We start from the raw sequence: 22,052 nt of genomic DNA, 5'->3' as shown, positions 1-22,052 counted from the left end.
AAAACAAAACCAAAACCTCTCATGAAAAGCAAATAAAAAGCATTTGTAACTACTTACTTATTCTTGGATTGAAGTCAGTGGGCTTAGCAGTGTATTCAAAACATGCTTCAACATCCATGCTGCAAAGAGTCAAGAATTTAAAAATAATGTTAAGAAGTCATGTTCCAACAGATTGAACATTTCAGTATTTCGTTAAAAAGAAGCCACTTGTCCATTATCCTGGCTTCTATAATGTGATTCATATTATATGTATGATCAGAACTTTGTTTCTTAGTGAATGGTAACTTACAAAACCAGAAGAAAAAGTGCTTCTCTCTTATTACTCTTTTTTTTTTAACATCTGAAAAAGTCAAGAAGTTCTTACAAAAGTAATTTTTCCCATTTAAATAAAATAAAATATATTGTAGCTTTACTGTATTTGCTAGAGGACCTCTGGAAGAAACAACTGGATTTTGACACAACAAGAGATTGAAACCTGAGCAAGTGAGTGGGTAGAAATGTTTAACATGAATGAGCCTAGGTCAGAGGTGGGCAAAATAAAACCCACAGGCCAGATTCAGGCCACCAAACTGCTGGATCCAGCCCACAAGCACCTCTCTCTGTCTGCCCTGGCCTCCCTCTTCGCCCTCTCTCCCCCCCCCCCCCCCCCATGCACACACACACTGCTCAAAGAAGCTCTCTGAACATTGCAAGCCGAGGGGAGAGACTTCGCATACTGCCTCCATTCCCAGCATAATCTCTCAGCTCCCATTGGTCAGTTTGTTTGTAGGCCTGGCGAAGTACCCCTCCTCCTCAGGGCTCACAGCATTCACAGCCCCACACGATCCATGCAGCTGGTGCAGGGGCATGGAAGGCAAGGACTCTGGCTGAGGAACCTGCTGGGCTGCTGGCCAGGAGCCATGCATGTAACGTCTCCTAGCCAAAGCCTGCCTTTGGCACTCCAGCCCCTTCCTTACCTCAACCATCTGTCCCCCTCCAGGATCCCTCCCAGACTCTGCACCCCAATCCCCTACCCCAGGTCACAACTAGGGATGTAAATGCAGTTTAACTGATTAAACATATTTTTAACTGCTTAGCCGATTAAAGGGAAGGGCAACCGGGAGGGAGGGGCCACTCCAGCCCAGTTGCCTGTGACTGAGCTGGAGGGCTCCCTGCCCCTGCCACAGGCAGGGGCTGCACTGGCCGGGCTGGAGAAGCCCCTGCCTGCAGTGGCTGATAGTGCCCGGCAGGCAACAGCTGCTTTGGTGTCCCAATCGAAGCAGCTTCTGTCTGTGGGGCACCCAGGCCTGTTGCAAACAGAGGCTGCTCCAGTTGGGACACCGGACAGTCCCTGTCCAGGGCAGACTCCAGCAGGACTGGATCAACCTCCTGCCTGTGGCAGACAGGGAGGTGCTTCAGCCCCTACCAGTTAACGTTACTGATTAAATCTTCATATCCCTAGTCAACAACCCCCTCAGATCCTGCATCTCCTCCCACACCCCTCCTCCAGGTTATAACTAGGGATGTCAACATATAGTCGACTATTCGATTAACCAATAACCTTAGGATTATCAGTTAATCTTGTCAACAACACACATTCTGTATCAGAGGCTGCGGGGGGGGGGGCAAGAGCCGGTGCTGGGGGGAGCAGTCTAAAAAGCCAGTTTCCCCCAGCACCAGCTACATGGTGATGCATATCCGAGGCAGCAGGGTTGAGGCAGGAAAGGCTGCCCCGAAGCAGCCTCTGTGCGCAGCGGGTCCGAGCTCCCCACAGAGGATGTTCCCTCCTCCAATGGACCAGGCTCTTCCAATGCTAGCCCTGGCTGCTGTAGACAGAGGCTGCTTTGCAGCAGTCTCCCCTGCTCCTCTCCCCTGCCCCCGCAGCAGCCTCTGTCCATGAGGAGCTCGGACCCCCACAGACAGAGGCTTCTGCCACCGTGCACTGCTGTCTCTGCTACAGAAGCAGCAGCACGGGGTGGCAGGCAGCCAGTCTGTGCAAGGAGCTGATTTTTAATCTGGCTCCCGTTGCAGGCTAGCTCCCACCTGCCACCCCACACTGTTGCCTTTGATACAGAGGCAACAATGCAGATTGGCAGGGGGCTCCCTAGGAGTGGGGCTGGGAGAGCACTGGCTGCCGGCATCACCCCCAGAGACTATTAAATAGTTGTGTAACCAATAAGATTTTATGTGGCTACACAACTATTGAATTACCTGATATCTAACATCCCTAGTTACAACCCCCCTCCAAGACCTTGCACCCTAATTCCCTATCCCTTTGCTTCAGCTACCCCAGACTAACACGGCTACATTTCTATCCCTGAACATAACCCATATCCCTGTACCCACTCCAGCCCCAGGTCACAACTGCCTCCTAGAACTTGCACCCCTCCTCCACATCAGAATCCTCTCCTGCACTCATACCCCCTCCATGCATCCCCTTCTGCACCCCAGTCTCCTGCCCCAGGTTAAAACTCCCTTCCAGATCCCACACCCCCCTCCTGCACCTACCTCCATCCCAGACCCCACACCTCCTCCATTAATATCAAGGAAGAGTGTAGCCCTCAACTGCTTATGAAATTCTTGGAATGGCCCCCCATCAAAAATTACTGCCCACTGCAGTCTACTACATCTGAGTGCAGAATGGGTCTTTCTCTTTTCTAGTAGTTTGCACTTTTAGTTTGTTATAAAATGTCCAATAAAAATATTTATTTATGTTTGCTCTTTATGCTTCCATTTAAGGCCAATGATGAAAGGCCATCCCAGAGTCTCTAAAATATGCATGTATGTTAAATTAAACAGATAGTGATAAATCACATGGGAACACTATGAGACCAATATACACATACATGTTCCACCAACCACTTCATTCTTACACTGAAGTTGTATTAAAACATTTTTCAACATAAGCTTCTAAGGAAGAGTAACATCACATTTTATTATTGCCTAATATGTCATCTTAAAAAAAAACCAACTACTTCTATGCCCTAGTTAGCTAACCTTTGCCTTTTAGTATCTTGATAAAGATATCTGCCACACAACTAATAGGTTTTCCAGTCAAGCTAAAACTTGGTAACAGGTTCTAAATTATAAGTTTCAGGACAAGAACTAAATGCATATAGATGGAAATAACTGAAAATAATTCTCCTATTCTAACATTTCAGAAGAGAAGCCAGCTATTGGACAAGATAAATGTGAAACATATTCTTATGCTGCATATGCCTCTCTTCAGCCCAATGGATCTGCATGCCCATGCCCATCACCATCACCTTGAAAACATGAAGCGCTCAATATGCCAAACCTTACAACAACAACAAAAAGTATCCTACCAGATTCCACTGGGTTCACGACAGGTCTTTCTGTTCAGGTCAATCTTGTCAGGAGATATTCTGATGGATTTTTTAATGCTTATAATAGGCCGCGATCTTTATTATTATTATTATTTGGAGGGGTGGGATGGAAGAGTAGAGAGAGAAAAGAAAGAGAAAAAATGTTACAATTAGTAAATTGTGTTACTCTGACTTTAACAGAAGCAGCAGCCTCTTATAGTTGCACTGATTTGCTGTGAAAATTCCCTATATCACAATGCTATTAAAAGAAATGCAGGTTCTGAGTTTCAGAAAGGCTGGAAATAAAACTTACAGCGTGTTGGGGAGACAAGGTGGGTGAGGTAATATCTTTTATTGGATCAACTTCTGTTGGTGAGGGAGAGAGAGCAGCTTTGAAGCTTAAAATAGAGCTCTTCTCCTGTACATAATGCTGAAGCTGAACAACCCTGAAAACCCATGAAGGTCAAGTGACTTTACTAATTTTTTTAAAACCACTATGATAATGTTACAGTTGTCATTTTACAAACACAAAAAGTCAGGAAATTCAAAGTGATGGTGTGCTGGCAACCGTTCCCACGGCAATTGTAATTAATCCATGTGCGTAGACAGTGAATAATAGAAGTAATTTTAGATTAACATACATGTCAACTTTAATGTGCAGTGTGAATGGCTGAGTTCTGGCTGCTAAGGCAAACAACATTTTCACTTCCTGACTTTCATGCATATAGGGTTGCTGGCATAATGCTACATTAGCAGATTTATTTTGTGTTTTAAACATGAGGGGAATGTATTTATTTTCTTTTTAAAATATTATTTGTATTATAGTAGTATCTAGAGGCCACAGTCAACATGGGGGCCCCACATTATGCTCTGCATGCTACAATGCAGTAAAAAATGGCCCCTACCCCGGTCAGGAGACAACAGTTATGTCTGCATTGCAAATCCACTGACCTTGTCGCTCACACAATGTCTCCTTGCACTCTGATGTCGAGGGAGCCCCACAGAACAGATTTTCACGTCACAGGTTTAAGAGCTGCCTACATGAGGTTTTGGATTCAGCCCCTCCCTTTTACGCCTCACACAGCAGAATGCAGTGATTCTTTAGTGTTAAGACTTTGCTTGGTCACAGTGGGCACATGTGCATTCAGGATATTCCAAGAGCTCATAATCTATAGTTCTCTTAAACATTGCTACATTTTCTTGAGAAGCACATAAACTCTAAACATCAAGGATGTTAAGGTTATCTTTCAGCCAGTTCTGTAGAAGGGTATATGTCTACAAAGTACACTATGCCCAGATCTGCAGGACTCAGGCTTGTGGACTCGGCATTTCCAAGCCATCAAGCATCCACACTGCATTATAAAAATGGGTTTACAGTTGTTGGACCTGGGTCCCAGAGACATGTTAATGTGTCTATATCACTCTATACACACCACCTCCCTCAGGTGTGTAGCTTGAACAGCATCCACATGGCAAAATGACAGAGCTTACCTCAGTCCCAGCAGGACCTGGGCTTTGACCCATCCCCAGCAAGATCATCAGAACCAAACTGAGTGTTTGGGTCAGGTTCTGAGGACCCTTCTGGGGAAGACCTATTGATTTGTGTAGATGGAAGGGTGTTTGGGCTCTGAATAAGAGCCTGGGCTTATAGTGTACATTTTAGACCAGGAGCGGACAATATTTTTGATGGAGGGGGGGAGGGAGTGCTCCAAGGTTTTGGTAAGTGGTCAAGGGCCTCACTCTTCTATAGAGGGGGTGCAGCATCTAGGACGGAGGTTGGATGCAGAAGGGAACTCGGTAGGGGGCTGGAGTGCATGGTAGGGTGTGGGGTCTGAAGCAGAGTTTGGGTGAAGGAAGGAGTTGTGATCTAGGACAGGTGATTCAGGTACATGATCCAGGAAGGGGGTTTGAATACAGGAGAGGATTCTGGACTGGTGGGCAAGTGTAGGAGGGGGTGCTGGGTCTGGGAAGGAGTTGTATCCTGAGGGAGGAAGGAATGGAGAGGGTTTGAGTGGTAACCTGGGGCAGGTAGTTGAAGTGCAGGAAGGGTAAAGTGCTCCTAGGCAGCTCCTGGCCAACAGCCCAGCAGGATCCTTGGCAGGCTCCCTGCCTGCTGCAGCCCCAGGCCACTCAAAGCAGCCAGTTGCTGGGGCCTTGTGCTTCTCTGTAATGTATGCTGCGGAGGGGAGAGCGACTTTCCCCAGCACAATCATTGCAGCTCCCACTGGCCGGTCCCTTCCCATCTGCAAATGTCACGTGGCGCCTAGAGGCAGGCAAGAAACCTTCCTGAGGGTCCTAGTGGGCCACAGGCCCAATCTGGCCCGTGAGTCGATTTTTGCCTGTCCGTGGTGCAGACCTACCCAAAAGAGACCAGACTGATGTATGTGTATCCTTCCAACTTCTGGACCAAAAAAAAAAAAATTACAAACCTGAAACAAATCTCTTCAAAGCAGTTTGTTAGAAAACCAATCTAGATTTAGGTAAATTGCCACATACAATACACACCTGTAAACAGACACAGAATCTGAAAGTGACCCAACAGCAATATCAGGGTAGGAGTTTCTATCAAGATCCATATTTCCAGTAACAGAATAACCAAAAAATGAAACACTGGATTTTTTGCCATCAAGAATCTAAAAACAAACAGATTGGTAGGAATAAAACATTCAAGTAATTATCATTGTTTTATATGCCAAATATCTAGGACATTCGCAAAAATGAGGCATACAAAATCACATGTTCCTTTGCTCCAATTTATCTGTTCCTGGGGTTTCTACCATTTGCGAAATACAGTATGAGAAAAATATAATTAGCTGGTGAATTTTGTACTCTTCCTTTCTGAACCTGTGTTCTCAGTCATAGAAAAGCAACAGATGACTTAGATTTTTCCAAAGGGACATGCCTCTGGAGAATTGCTCCTTTCAGGTGGTACTTGCTCCCTTTTCCCCACCGTAGGTCTGGCAGATGAAAGGAATGTTCAAATTTGTCCCTTAAATGCTATAAGCCAGATTGGCACAAACTGTGCACTGTAAATGCAGCCCCTTTGTAAGTGCAAACTAACCCAAAAACCACTATAACCAGCCAGGAGGATCATATCAGTGTAGGAGCGAGCAATAAAATGGCAATGAGCTGCCACCACTATATTTACTTGCGCCTCTGCAGGTACAGGCGATTGCAGCTCTGTAGTGGGGCGGAGTGGCCGCCCGCTGAGCTGGAGGTGGAGGAACCCCTCTGGGAGCCATTTTGGGCACAGCCTAGCCCCCTCACCTGACCAGAAGCCAAGGGGCGTGGCTAGGACTATAAGAAGGCAGCCAGGAGCTCTGGACATGCCTCTGTCTCCCTCAGAGGCTGGGCCCTGACTGAGCTCCCTGGCAGCCTTCTTATAGTCCTAGCCACGCCCCTTGTCTTCCGGTCAGGTGAGGGGGTGGGGCTAGGGTGTGCCCAAAATGGCTCCCAGAGGGGTTCCTCTGCCTCTGGTTCAGCAGGCGGCCACTCCGCCCTACTACTAGCTCCCATTGGCCACGGATCACTGTTCCTCGTCAAAGGGAGCTGCAGGAAGTGGTATCCTGGTTCATGCCACTTCCCACAGCTCCCATTGGCCAGGAACAATGATCTATGGCCAATGGGAGCTGCAATCACCTGTACCTGTGGAGATGCAGGTAAATATACCACTGGTGGCCCTCCAGAGGCTAACCCTAGGGAACTAGATCCAGCCCATGGACAGGTATTTCCCCACCTCTGGTGTAGTAGGATCACTATGTAACTTAGAATCAGCGAGATGTCCATTTTAGGGTTTTATGCTGCAAGATATATTCTCTACCACCACCCATTCCAGCTGCCAGCATAGAGGGTATGGCTGGACTTCCTTGTACTACTGTTGTGTGCCACACTCGCTCACTGTGAATCCTCAGGGTCCTTTAACATACAGCCAAAGTCCAAGATTGGAGAAAGCAGAAGAAGGAGCTAAGCGCCATTTTTGCAGAGACACCTTCTTGAGCTTTGCTACAGCCAAGGATTTGGGCCTGCAGAAGGTGCACAGAGTGATGTCTATTGTGGAAGTTACCCAGTATAATATACTTTTGTGGAATAAAAATTATGTTTATAATGCTCTGCAAAGCTAAGCACAGATGGTAACAGGTGTTTAATTACCTGGGCTGGCTTTTGATTTATTCCGTTCTTGGATCCGTGATATATGAACACCTTGCCATTCCCATCATATGGTGCCCCCACAGCAATATCTGTTGAGGAAAAATTAGGAGATTTGAAAAATGTTATCCTGCTGGTGACATTCATGACAAAATAAGATGCTCTGAAGCTAGTTTTAGAAAAATGTATGGACATTGATACTTCAAGATCAGTTTTCTCACCTGGGAATCCATCCTGATTAATATCTCCAATATTTTCAACTGCAATGCCAAACATAGAATCAGTGGTTCCACTGAGGCGAACTGGCTTTACCCCTTCCCATTTGCCTTGTTGGTTAATGTAGATGTACACAGCACCTCCAGTTTCTCCATTTCTATCAAAATACTGTGGGGCTCCAACAACAATATCTTGCCAACTTAAAATGAAACAAAGTACAGCAATTTTAAAAGAATTGTGTAAAATAAGTAGAGAGTCCTGGAAAGTTTAAAATTACAGACTCAATATAATTTAAGTAAACTGATCAGACAAAGAGGCATGTGCTGAGAAAAGATCACTAGGACCCACTTTCAACTGGATCAAATAGTGATCATTTTTTATTAAAGGAACAAATTAAGTTAGTGGCCTTTCCCCTCTTGTCTGTGCTGTATAAAAGAAGGCCCCAAATGGTTTTAGTTTTGAGTGTGATTTTTGACTTATTTTTTAAAAACATGTTACCATTCAAGTTTGGGTCAGTCAACTTCTCATTTAACTGGCTGCCCTAATAATGAGTAGAAAAGAAGTCTGAAACTACCAGTAGTCATACACCCTCAAATAAATTCAAATTTAGGAGTATGTCTACACTACAGAGGGTTTTTTTTTTGGAAAACGGCAATTTAAAAAAAAATCAATTATGCCCACACTGCAATCACGTTCTTTCGAGAAAAAAAAAATAGAAAGAACTGAGGGGTTTTTCTGACATTGGTAAAGGCGTGTGTGGACGGGAAAGAGGGAGTTCTTTCGCTAGAAGAGGAAAGAGGAAGAAAGCACAGGTGCCCTGGTGGCCATTCTGCCCATAATAATCACAGCTTATATGCGAGATAGTGTCCACACTGAATAGATGCTATCTGTCGAAAAAGCAGATCGCTTTTTTGATGCGCTTTTGCAGTGTGGACGCTCTCTTTCGGAAGACTTTTTTCAGAAAATCTCATCTGGAAAAGCAGTGGCGAATTTAGGGCAGGGCGAGAGGGGCGGCTGCCCCGGGCCCCGCGCTTCCCGAGGCCCCGCGCATGTGCTGTGGCGCCACGGCGCGTGCGCCGTGTCAAAGGCGGGGCCCCGCAAAATTTCGCTGCCCGGGGCCCCACAGTGCTGCCCCGGGCCCCGCGGCACTCTCATCCGCCCCTGCGGAAACGCTTCTTCCAAAAGAAGCCTACAGTTTAGACATAGCTAGGAGACAGCATCAGTGTACTTCTCTGAAACTCTCCATCTATCCTCCAGTAAAACCAAAAGCTAGACTTAACATGCCTGATATTGCTAATGTGAAAATTAAGCACAAAAAACAAGCAAATTGGAAAGCCTACTCTATCCATCCTAAATTGGAGGGTGGGCACACAATTACCATTTCTCTAAATTTTCACCCATTTGCTGGTCATCTTTAGGTACACTGTACATACAGTACACTGTTCTTTAATAACATAAGCTTAACAATCACTTTACCCATCATTGTTGAGATCCACAACTGCAACATCATAGCCAAAAGAAGAGGCCAGCCCTTCTCCTTCAAATATATGCACAAGTGAAAGTGCTCTCTGAAGCTGAGGATCTTTTTTCAGCAGAACAACAGCGCCACTGTGGTTGGCTCTTGGTGCACCAGATACAAAAGTTGTCTCTTCTTGTGAAACAATGCCTTTACCAGTGTCTAAAGAGAAACCTAGAACAAAAGAAAACAAAAACGATAGCTAGAATTTTGTATTGTTAGATCTGAAAAGTACATGCATGCACTATATTAAAGTGGTGCCTGGCAGCATTACTGCAACCAAATTTAGCAAATATACTCACTACATGCTACCATAATTATAAATCCGCTGTAATGATAAACAGCTTAAAGATGAAGTAGTGTGAAGACAGAATTCTATGAAGTGTAAATATCTATATAATGTCTGTAGGGGAAAAAAAGACCCATATTGAAAGTTCTTAATATTACAGACATATCTTTATATATCCACCACAGTTACCGGTATGTGTCATGTCTGTAAAATGTACAGATTGGGCAAACAAATTTGGCACTATGTATATATGCAATCTTGAACGTGTGTATTGTATGTACATATGCCACCACTCCAAGCATTTGTACATTTTATAGACACAACGCGTTGTCATGTACTAAAAATAACTTAAAATCAATTTAATAAATTACCCACTTTAATACAGTTTAAGTACTTTTCCTCTAACACAGAATGAGCACTTACAAATTTTATACAAATGTTATTTTATGTTATGAACATGCAAAACACATTGTGGAAACACAATATTTTATGTTATGTTATATAGTATTTGAGAATCTGCTGTATACAGTGGTGAAATCAGCAGAAACATGTTAATTATGTCTATAAAGGACATTTTAAAAAACATGCAGTCTTAAATATTCAGTTTAAATTCTAAAGTTATTACATTAGATAATTATTATTTTACATATTTTAAACAGGATTGCTGCAGGCATATATTGCATTCTGGTATGAATTTGTACTATAAATCCCTGTATCAAAAGTCATACAAATTCTGAGAAAAAATCTAGATAAATAGTAAATATTAAACCTCCATCATCCCCTTTTCTTAGAATTCTTCACCACTGTCGTTACGATTCTCAATTACAAAAATAAGCCAGAGTTTCAGATAAGCTTGGTAGGAAGGCTACAGTATATTTTGAGAGCTACATTACAGATCAAGTTTTTCCCAAAGCCCCTTACTTTATAAGCTATTCTTCATCTGAATCCCTGATGTTGCATGCTTTTACTTGAATGTATTTGAAATGGAGAAAAATACAATAAATAAAGATTATGTCAGACTCTGGACACACACATATATAGTGGCACCTCACATAACAAACCTAGATAGCTATTCATCATCACACCAGTGGATTTGTCCACCTTTACATTGGGAGGCAATGTTTTGTATACAAACTGATCAGGATCAGTATCAGACACACTTGTCAAAAACAGAAGACCTGTGGACATATATTGGGGGGCAGGAGGAGAGATCAAAAGAAGAAAAACATGGTAGTTATGCAGTAAAAATAACTGCAGCATCATGTAACCTAGGCACAGCAACTGCCAATTAATGCCATTTTCATTTCTTCGCTCTAAGATGGCTTTCTCTTTGGCAATGCTCTCTCATAGACATTAATCCCTTTCTCATTCCATTACCAGCACTTCTGGCTCCATTTTACTAGCATATATTTAAACCCATTGCAAATGTAGAGTACTGGTGTAGAAGTGTCAAACAAATCAGCATCTGCAGCAGAAAAGCAATTCTTTCTCTTGACACTGTCCAGTTTTTCAAATATCCCATTTAGCCTTTATTCTTAGACAGTTTATCTTTCTGGTTTGTAATAGCATCTCTCATTTGGCCTTTTTTTCCACTGTTCGCATTAAGCAGGGCAGTTTTCTTTTGCTCTTCATCAAGGAAAAAAAAATCACACTACATTTTTATCCATGTCAATCCACACTAAAGCTTTTAGAAAACATATCTGTAATTACCATGATGTACTTGAGTTATTTAGGACAGCCATTAGCTGTGCAAAGAACCCTTAGCAGTTAAGTGACTGGTCACTGGGTGTAATTTTGCTGCTCCCAGCACATACACAATGTAAACTTACCAGTCACTCTCAGAAAGTCAGGTTTCACTACAACTCCCAATGCTACGTGCTCGTGGCCATATGAATAAGGAGAATGAATACTTACTGTTAAAGAGTGATTATAATCACATTGTGAGAATTTGCAGGTCCTCACCATAGCTCTTATATGTCTCATTATATTTGTAACTCTTACAGGTACCTCAATTGAGTATCATCTTGTACTTCAAACTAGCCCATAAATGTAGGAGGGTTGCTTTTTACAGGAGCATAAATAAATTACTTTCTGCTCATATTGTACGTTATTGAACATCACTTGGATAGTGAGTGTTCAAGAAGTCTGAAGAGTTTTACCATTTGGGATTAATCCTACCTAAATAACTGTTAGCTGGAACAGGAACTAGACTCTCAGCTTGGCGGCTCTCATCACCAACTTCATAAGGCCCATCATCATAGATCCCCTGGTCATAAAATGAATTATTCTTTTGCTCTGCACGAACCACCCCTGAAGGAATGAAATGGTAAAATAAAAATGGATGAATGACTAGAGAGGAAAATAATAAAGACATGGTTCTTGATTTACATTAGCAACATTGTCCTTGTGATCATTGTTTGAATCTCATGCATATGGGTGTCATGATACAGAAGTTTTGTGATGCTATGCAATGATTTGGAATACATAGTATACATTATTAAAATTGTCAATAAAACATTAATAAACTGATCAGCAACCCTCTTCACTCACCGTATTATTTCACCCTTTCAACAAGGTATTATAGAGAAAGCATCAGGGGTTGGCAACCTTTTCAAACCAAAGAGCCAAAAACTACATCAAAATTCACAAGTGGTCAACAAAGAGCTGTATAAAAATATACAACTTAATATTATTGATAATTGACATGATGATTAAGAATAGCATAAATGAAACAGTGTACACATAGTCTTTATTTAATGGGACTTCTGTTGCTGCATCTTTTTGCACATTTCTTTAACGTTTACATCATAACTGGTCAAATCCAGCTTCATGCACGCATTCAGGCTGTCTTCTGTCAATTTTATGGCAGGGGGCTGGCGGTGTATGAGGGGCTCAGGGCAGGGGATTGAGGTGTAGGAGTGTTATGGCAGGGCACTGGGGAAGTGGGGGTTTGAGGGATTCAAGTGTACGATAGAACCATAGAATACTAGGACTGGAAGGGACCTCGAGAGGCCATCGAGTCCAGTCCCCTGTCCTCATTTCAGGACCCAGTACTGTCTAGACCATCCCTGATAGACATTTATCTAACCTACTCTTAAATATCTCCAGAGATGAAGAATCTACAACCTCCCTGGACAATTTATTCCAGTGTTTAACCACCCTGACAATTAGGAACTTTTTCCTAATGTCCAACCTAAAATTCCCTTGCTGCAATTTAAGCCCATTGTTTCTTGTTCTATCCTCAGAGGCCAAGATGAACAAGTTTTCTCCTTCCTCCTTATGACACCCTTTTAGATACCTGAAAACTGCTATTATGTCCCCCCTCAATCGTCTCTTTTCCAAACTAAACAAACCCAATTCTTTCAGCCTTCCTTCATAGGTCATGTTTTCTAGACCTTTAATCATTCTTGTTGCTCTTCTCTGGACCCTCTCCAATTTCTCCACATCTTTCTTGAAATGCGGTGCCCAGAACTGGACACAATACTCCAACTGAGGCCTAACCAGTGCAGAGTAGAGCGGAAGAATGACTTCTCCTGTCTTGCTCACAACACACCTGTTAATGCACTCCCCAATGCTTGGGGAGGGGCTGGGGGAGTCCCTAAGCCTTGGAGGCTGGATCCAGGGGATGGGCATTAGGGGATGAATAGGGACACTTACTTGTTTTTGTGCTGCATCGCGGGCACTGTGTAACGTGGCCTCCTGTTGCTCCCATTTACCAGAAGGAAGTGTGTCCCAGGGGAAAGAAAATGGCTGCACTCATGGAGCCATTTTTGGCTGCTTGTTCCCTGCATGTTTTCTGGCAGAGAAGCTCAGGCACTGGCATTCCAGTCTTGTGGGGGGCTGTAAGGCTGTAGCACCAGTGCTAGCTCCCTGCTCTGAGGGAGTGGAGTTGGGACTCCAGAAGAGCCGTATTTGGCTCCCTAGTGAGCCATATTTGGCTGTGAGCCACAGGTTGCAAACCCCTGATCTAGATCCACAAGATTTCAAAATAACAATAGTAATTTGCATTTAAAAATGTCTAAAAACAGAAACCAAAGGATACCGATATATCCATTGTTTTTCTGACATTTTCAATACTTGGTAGGTGATGTGTCAGCTGCCACAGTCTTTTAGTTTTTGCTTAGGCAGAAAACCCATTAAATTAAATGAAGTTTTAATCACTGCCTTCTTAGGCTACAGAGCCCAAGCTCCAGTCTGGAGTGCACTGCTGATTTTAACCCAGAGCACGAACCCCAACACACAAGTCTGAGATGCTCAGGTTCTCAGACTTGTAGCTACAGGTTTTAAACACATTGAAAAGGCACCCATGATTTCCACACAAGACAACTGGTGTCACACAAAAGAAAAACACATTGCAGGATCAACTAGGATATAGGTCTTAGTGCAGACCCATATCTGAATAATTACTCAAATGCAGAAAAATGAGATGTTCGCCAAAAAATGTTAAATATATGTATGTATATGCTCAGCAGGAAAGTTCCACCCTTTGAAGCAAATACCGAATACTGCAGTAAAATTAAGACCGGCGAGGTAGGAGTTTCTTACAATACCATGTGTTAACGTATGTAATCTGTGAGTTGTAGGGATATAAGCAACTAGTCGACTACCCAATGGGGGAAAGGTTGCGAAGGGGCATGGTCTCGGGGAAGGGGTGTGGCTTTGGGCAGAAGGGATGGGGCTTCAACTGCCTTCCCCAACTGGGCCTTCATCCACCACCCATGGGCAGCAGCCAGGCTCAGGAGTGGGGCAGGGTGATGCTCTCTACCAGCCCCTCACCCACCCACAAATGTCCCTACATATTAAGGGTCTCTGCCTTTTAATGTGACTTTTTTTGAGAATAACTTTAGTAACCTTTCATGGAGCTAAGAACTTAGTATTTACAAAAACAGTGTAAATGCTGAAAAATCTAGGAGGGGGACAGAGAGTGGGTCATACCTTTCCAGTTATAAGTTCCTGGTGCACCAAATACAATATAATGATAGTCTCGAGTAAAGGTAGCAGCTACACCTTGCTGGCATGAACCAAATTTCTCATGGCCTCTCAATCGGCCTTCACAAAATCTCCAATCTCCACCATCCATGTCTCCACCGTCCACACCAGTCTTAATAGTGAGATCCTGACTCAGCACATAGCACCTTCCAATGATATCACGCGTTTCCTGATCTGTGTTTACATATTGCCTTTTCTCATAGCGATGTGCACATGTCTGCAAAGAAAACAAAGATAAAGCAAATGAGAAAAATATTCTATGTCTTCTATATTTTTTTCTGGTAAATCATCTTTAAAGTCAAATAATGAGGCCATTCTCTATCAGCCACATGCTCCCATAGCAGCAATAAACTACAGGTACAGTAAACAGGATATAAGGGGTGCCAGAGGAAGGCAGGAGAGAAGCAGGTATGGGGTGCACTCGGAGGACAAGACAGAATTGGGAAGGAAGAGGCAGATGAGGTGGAGAAGAGTAGGAAGAGGCAGGATGGTCTATTATTTCTTATGGGGAAAATTTCCCTGATATTGTGTTCTTAAAAAGGGCAATGGACATGAAAATGACAAATACCAGGGAATTTTTCCCCATAAGAAATAATAGCTCACTCTACCTCTTCCTGCCCAGTTCCATTCTCTCCTATGAGTGTACCCCATTCCCACTCCTCCCTTTTCTTCATGTCACTGAATAGGCATCTGTGCAGTTGTTCCAGGCTGTGCGGGAAGCATTGAAAGGGAAGGGGAGGAGTTGAATGACCCACTGGCAGAAGGGATGTGCTATGGGGGGGGATGGTCGGCACCACTGGCTGCCAGTGGGTGATAAACATCAACACAAAAGCAACACAAAATGTGAGGCCATGTTGTAAATTGCACACAACGGATGTGCAGCTTGGAAGTGACTTGAATTGGAAGATGTTCCCCTATGATGCGCAATGGATATGAAAAATTACGGCTAAGTGGGAGAGACTCCATGTACTTATGTCTGGAAGAATTCTGAGAGACTCAGAAGTTTGGGCCATATCTTGGAAACCCTGCTGATCACAGCACTTATATGCATACACACAACATTTCACACAGTTTGGTGTGGGGGACAGGTTTGCTTCCCCCAAAAATGGCAGCATGATTGTGCAAAAGCCAGGCTGTCACTGGTTCCCTGCTGGTGACAACAAATTTGCTCCTGCCTCGAAGCAAGTTTAATGCTTCCTCCAGCAGCATTACTAACTAACAATTTTGGAGGTAAGGGAGATATGAGGCGGGTGAGATAATGCATTTTTGGACCAAATTCTGTTGGAGAAAAAGACAAGCTTTTGAGCTTCACAGACCCTTAGCTGATGTACTGTACTACCATAACTAGGATATTTCATAATGAAAGCATTGGGATGTAAAGCTCTATGGCAGCTAAGGTAGGGAAACCTTTTTGGGTTGGGGGCCACTAACCCACAGAAAAAAAATAATTCAGGGGCTTCAGACAAGTGAAAAGCAAAACAAAACAAAAAAACAAAAACATGGCCCCCAACTGAGAAGGAGAAAGACACCACCACATTTCCCTCACGTACCAGAGCCTAGGGGAGCCCAGCTTCAAATTTTGTGTGCTCCAGCCCTGCGGTGGGGGAAGGCTGGAGTGCCAGTATGCACTCCCCAATGCTTGGGGGGGGAGGAGTCCCTAAGCCTTGGAGTCTGGATCCAGGCAAGTCAGGGGCCGCATCCATCTTCTGGGCCTTAGGTCCCCCTCTCCCTCAACCCATGGCACATTCTGCGGTAACTCATGAGAATTTCTTCCCTCTGCACCATATAAAATAAGGCCATACAACCTCATCACAATTAACATCTTTCACTGAAAGATGAATTACAAAAAGAGATTTCATTCCACAATGCTAGAATGAAAACAATCATCCACTGTTCGAGTTCATCTATTCCAGGGGGGGCCAACTTGAAGCTCACGAGCCACAGGCGGCTCTTCCCCCCTTTAAAGTGAAGCTCAAGAAGCCTCCCCCACAGCTCGTGAAGCTGACCCTGCACCCTGTGGCGATTCAAAATGGCACTCCCAAGGCTGATGTGGCCTTGTCTTTTCTTTTAAAGGGCCAGTGTCCCTTTTTTTTCTGCTCAACAAAAATTGCTCACAAAATTCTGGTGCAGCTTTTTTCATTTTTTTCCACCGCTGTTTCGGCTCTCTTCATTTAATGGGTTGGCCACCCGATCTATTCCTCTGTGATTGTCACTCACCCTTGGTGATCTTCAGACTTAGTTTTTGTATTTACTAATACTGATGAGGCCAAGAAAATATGACATTTCTCCCAAACTCATACGAGAGAATTTGAAGAATAAAATTCTCATGGTTAAAAAAATGTTTTAATTGAAAACTACTTCAAGCTTCCATTTTAAAAACATACTTCAGTAACACAAGCCACAGAGATGATTTACTGGTACTTACTTGCCCATCCTAGATTATGAAATCAAGTGAATTCTAAACTCAGATGAGTAGAAAAACATTCAAAAACTCTGCTGTTCCCTGACTTGTCATGACAGGAGACCCTTGCACTTTATCTGCAGTGTCTCACTCCTCTAGAGAAAAATGTTAATTCCTTATGTTTAGGAAAAAAATGTAATGCAACCAAATCTACAAAGAATTCTTCAAAGGTCAAATACATATAATTTTAAAACATGCAGCATAAACCTGAACAAACATGAATATTTAACTTACCACCACCTTTCCTCCTGGCCCCTGACTTTGGACAGTTACACCCATCCACTGGTCTTCTTTACTTTCAGTTGCTGGATCAGCTGCATTATCACAACAGATTTACACACTATGGTTAACTCTTGTCAGAAAATGTGTGTTTTATTATAAACCTAGATTTTTAATTCAGTAAACAACTCCATGCAGCACCTGAAACAGCCTTTAGGTGGCACTATCTGTACACTTTACCCATACAATAAAAACCTGAATTGTTGGGGATTAGTTATATCAGTGAAAAAAGATTTGTGGTGGTGGTGTTTTTTTTTTTTTTATAAGATGTAACACTTACTGAAGAACATAATCATAAGCAAAACATCTGGATTCAAAGTTATCAATATTGCTTTACCAATTAAGCTAAGGCTTGTTTTCACTCAAATAAATAAGAAAAGCATATCTGTATAGGATGATAAGAATAATTTTCTTTGTGATCATTGGTTTTAAGAAAAAGAAAGATGGTGTATATTCAGTGGGGAAGACCATTGAGGCTTACATCTGATGAGGGGAAAAAAAAGGCAATGACTTCAGTCTAAAGAAAAATATGGAAGAGACTACCTGTCTCATCAAACAGGACACGTGTGCATTGTGTCTCTGGGGATGTAATGTCACAGCTATACAACCCTCCAGTTCTGTTGGCTTGCTGGGTTGGAAAGGCTTTATCCCGAGGTGCTCCAACCAGCAATCTGTTGAGAGAGAAATAGCAAACCATATATTTTGCAGAACTTGGCATAAACCTGAGAGAAAAAACAAAAGGAATATCAGGGGATGTTGTTTTGATCATGCCAGTAGAGATCTGATTTGTAAACTACTGAAAGCAAGTGACATAACTATACCAGAGCAAACTAGTATTTTTTTAGAAGTAGAAAAAAATCTCTCAGAAAATGGCTTTTCTATGAAAACTGACAGTGTAACAAATGGCACTGTAAGGTTATTCAATTATTTAAAGATTCCATATCAAATATGCTCAGATTAAAAATATTTTTCCATAATTGCCACCCAACCATTCAGCCTGGGATCTGAGAATCACATTGGATTCTTTATGGCTAATTAATATTTAACAGTAGTAAAAAAGGTGACACTGAAAAACCCTAGAGCTAGTAGATAATCAGAATTTAAATCCAATGAAAAATTCTGTTACAGTATTTGGACATTTATTTTCATCCCAAATTAGGAGGAAAATTGAATTGTTTTTCAGAGCACTGAAAATATTGCTTCATAATGTTTCATTTTTTATCATAAAAGTCAAAATGGACAAGAGGGCAGACCATAGTGAATTATGAAAAATGTAGTCCACAGAAGAGGATGGAGGCATGTGGCACCCAAACTAGAACTCCCATGAGGCAACATGGGAGCTCACGCCCGCAATACAGTAACATTGAACTGACCAGAAACAAACTGCTGTGATAGAAGTGGTTGTACCCATGAAAGCTCATGATACCATCTACATGTTTTGGTAGTCTTTAAGGTGCTGCTAGACTACTCATTTTTTAAGTTTTTTCAGTTACCGACTAACTTGGCTACCCCTTTGAAGCTGTTGTGATAGAAGCATTTTAATTTGAACCAATTTCAGTTCAACCTGAACCAAAATATTTTGTTTAAATTTACCTAATGAAAAAAAGGTTGCAAGATTTCAGTTTTTCAGAAACAGCATTTTCTGCTGAAAAAAAAAATCAAAACAAATCTCCCAGCTCCATTAAAATTGCTTTCAACCTTCTATATACCATAAGGGAACAAACAAAAAGAGCATACCTTTAATTTGTTTTCAAGGTTACTTTTTTTTTTAATCCAATATCTAAGTACTATTAATTTGTGGTTGCAATAGCTTAGTACCCAAAAGTCTAAACATTTTTCAAATGCTTTTGCCAGCAGTTGCTGTTTGTCCTTCAAGACTATAACTGTACCAGGTTCATGAACCAAGAAAAATTTAAAATCATCTGAGATAAATTACTGCTGAATGGTTCTGTAAATCTTATCAGATGCACAAGACAGTTAAACAATCATGACTTATGAAAAGACTCTAAACAGGTTTAAATTAAATAGATACAATTCGTACATTCTAATTTAAATGTGGTAGAACTAATCCATGTGCAGCACTACATGTCTGCCTTGTAGAGCACAACAGAGTGGGCTAAAAGTCTCAGGCACTACAGCACAGGTAATTGTGACCATTTCTGAGAACTATTAACTTTAAATTTTAATTTCTTTTGTTCATAAAATTGAATTAATCTTTGGTTCAAGTCAAGCATTCTAATCCATGAACAATGCACTCTACTCACCCTACATACCATTCTTAAATAGCACCAGTCTGTAATAGAAATTACTGTACTACCTTCATAAAGTAAAAGTCAATCTCTGGTTATGGATGGATATGCACAAAGTTAGTGATGCTGAGCCTTATGCACCAGGGTGAGTTTCATCTAGGCCAAGGCAGTCCAAATTACCGTATTTTCCGGCGTATAGGGCGACTGGGCGTATAAGACGACCCCCTATCTTTTTAATTAAAAGATAGGGTTTCATCTTATCCCCCAGCGCCCCTCCGCCTCCTTTGCTCCCGGTGTCCCTGGTCTGCTGGAGATGGTCCCCAGCAGACCAGAGGCACCGGGAGCAAAGCCGCCAGGAGCGCCTGGGATGCCCCCCCGCCGGCTTCCCCCGAGGCTTTCAAAGCCGCGGAGGGGCTCCGGCGGGGGGGGCAGCCCATGCGCGCCTGGGATGCCCCCCCGCCGGCTTCCCCGGAGGCTTTCAAAGCCGCGGAGGGGCTCCGGCGGGGGGGCAGCCCATGCGCGCCTGGGATGCCCCCCCGCCGGCTTCCCCCGAGGCTTTCAAAGCCGCGGAGGGGCTCCGGCGGCGGGGCATCCGGCGTACAAGACGATCCCCGATTTTTGGGGGATGTTTTTTAACTTCAGAGGTCGTCTTGTACGCCGGAATATACGGTACTCAAATTGTATGTTGACTGGATAAACTGTGATGGATTCATGAGAGCATCATTACAGATTGATCATCTCTTTTTACATATCAGCAGTCATTGGACTGTTATTTATTCTACTTTAAAAAAAATAAAAGGAACTTCAACAACAAAAAATCAATGTGCGCTTATGTTGAGAAATAGAATTGTTTCTGCAGCTGTGCTCATTCTGGAGTCTATTTTAGTACTTTTGCTGATGATCAAACCCCCTTCCTCCCAGAACAATAGGATTTTAAATTAATAATGATGTTTATATTGGCTGAGGAAACAATCAAGATTAACAAAATGCTTTCTATGAAAATGGAGATTAAGTGAGTTCTTGATTTTTTTTCTGAGGATGATTTACCTATTTATTGAACGCTCTCCCTTAATGTGTAATGGCCACAACCAAAACTTTCAAATCTGAGTACTAACAGTAAGGTTTTAGTCACCTACAGAATAGTCTGGTTTTGAAAGTTGAGTCAATGGGAGCAACAAGTGGATGTAACTAGGGATGTGAAATGTTAACTGGTAAGCATCACCATTAGCAGGTGATGCTTACGGGTTCTGGTTAACCAGTGGGGGCTGGAGCAGTTCCCGCTTTCCACAGGCAGGACCTGTTCTAGCCCCGGGGTGGAAGCCGCTGTAGACAAGGGCTACTCGGGATGTTTGGAGGATCCCCTGTCCACTACAGACCCAGGAGCACCTGTCTGTGGTGAACCTGGGTGCCCCACAGACAGGGGCTGCTATGGATAACCAAGCAGCTCCTGCCTGTAGGATACCCAAGCCCGCCACGGACAGGGTCAGGCTGGAACTACCCCTTCCTGTGGTGGGGGGACCTCCATACCCTTTTAATGGGTTAACTGGTTAAACATAATGTTTAACCAATCAACCAATTAAAGGGATTTTATTTCCCTAATGTTCACCAGAGACTCAAGTTCCATAACTGATTTTTCTAATTAACGTGCAGCTTAACATATTACCATTTATGTCATTAAATGTCAGCCATGAAATATCAATGATATACAGCAAGTTGGCATTGCTGTCAAAACCTTAATTTTTTACGATTTCAGTTATGCAAACTTAGGACTGATTACTAACAATAACCGCAAAAGGACCATGACAGCATATAAATACAGTACTCCACATGGACTGAGTACTGCAGAATCAGATTCTTAACGTTCACTAAGTCTGTATTTCTACACTCATTTGGTTTAAGTATGTATTATACTACCGGTGGCACTGCCAATAAAACTGCAAGTTAATTAAAAGAACTAATAATAATCCTTCCATATAATCTTTGCCAAAAATTCAGTTAAGGACCATTCTGCCACTGGACCGAGTTTGCTTTCAGCTAAACTAAAAGATTTACCCAGCATTGCTCAGGTCCTTCAGGGCTGGGAGTGTGGGAGTCAGGGTTGGGGGTCAGGAGAGGCACTGGGGTGGAGGTGCAGCAGTCAGGACAGGAGATGGGGAAGCACAGGGCAGGGCAAGAGGGTGCAGGAGTCAGGGCAAGGGGCCACACTCCTCGGCTGCAGATGGCTGCCCTGAGCCAGGACGGCGAGGGCCATACTGTCCAACTGCTGGTTGCTGCCCTGAGCCAGCAGGGACCTCTCCCCCTGCCCCATGCTATATCTGATACAGAGGCAGCAAGGGGTGTGTATGTGTGTGTAACTGTTAGGATTAACCATTGAGCCCAGGCTTATCCGTTAATCGTGTAAAATGGCTACCCGCTAACATTTTCCTAACATACAAATTTGGTATGCAACTTCCTCTCACCATAACTTAAAGCAAGATAAGCGTTTGGTTGTGCCAAGACAATGGAATGGGCCTGGAATTCAATTGTTTCTCATAAAATGGAAAGGTAGGGGTTTGGTATGAGGGAGTTATACTGTAGAACAGGGGTTTTCAAACTCTGGATT

General features: G+C 43.0%; 1 protein-coding gene and 1 long non-coding RNA gene across 4 annotated transcripts in view; one reads left to right on the top strand and one right to left on the bottom strand.

Moving 5' to 3' along the window:
- Positions 1-22,052, top strand: part of LOC149524064 (uncharacterized) — a 115,030-nt gene that overhangs the window by 56,760 nt on the left and 36,218 nt on the right. The gene's annotated exons all lie outside the window — the stretch shown is intronic.
- ITGA6 (integrin subunit alpha 6) overlaps positions 1-22,052 on the bottom strand; it is an 81,241-nt gene that overhangs the window by 29,875 nt on the left and 29,314 nt on the right. For 2 of the 3 annotated variants that reach the window (XM_006116473.5, XM_006116471.5), the window contains exons 2-11: positions 17,745-17,872; positions 17,157-17,236; positions 14,408-14,678; positions 11,651-11,782; positions 9,144-9,357; positions 7,673-7,866; positions 7,455-7,543; positions 5,811-5,938; positions 3,306-3,401; positions 58-119 (exon numbers count right to left, since the gene is read on the bottom strand). In XM_006116473.5, coding sequence (XP_006116535.3) covers positions 58-119; positions 3,306-3,401; positions 5,811-5,938; positions 7,455-7,543; positions 7,673-7,866; positions 9,144-9,357; positions 11,651-11,782; positions 14,408-14,678; positions 17,157-17,236; positions 17,745-17,872 — 1,394 coding nt within the window. Of the gene's footprint in view, positions 1-57; positions 120-3,305; positions 3,402-5,810; positions 5,939-7,454; positions 7,544-7,672; positions 7,867-9,143; positions 9,358-10,533; positions 10,651-11,650; positions 11,783-14,407; positions 14,679-17,156; positions 17,237-17,744; positions 17,873-22,052 lie in introns of all 3 variants that reach the window. The other variant, XM_075933638.2, reaches the window with a different exon arrangement.

The sequence above is a fragment of the Pelodiscus sinensis genome, chromosome 7, assembly GCF_052426305.1.
Source record: "Pelodiscus sinensis isolate ZL-2025 chromosome 7, ASM5242630v1, whole genome shotgun sequence".
Taxonomy (NCBI): Eukaryota; Metazoa; Chordata; order Testudines; family Trionychidae; genus Pelodiscus; species Pelodiscus sinensis.
The sequence above is the reverse complement of the archived record's forward strand: the minus strand, read 5'-3'. Positions and strand labels throughout refer to the sequence as shown.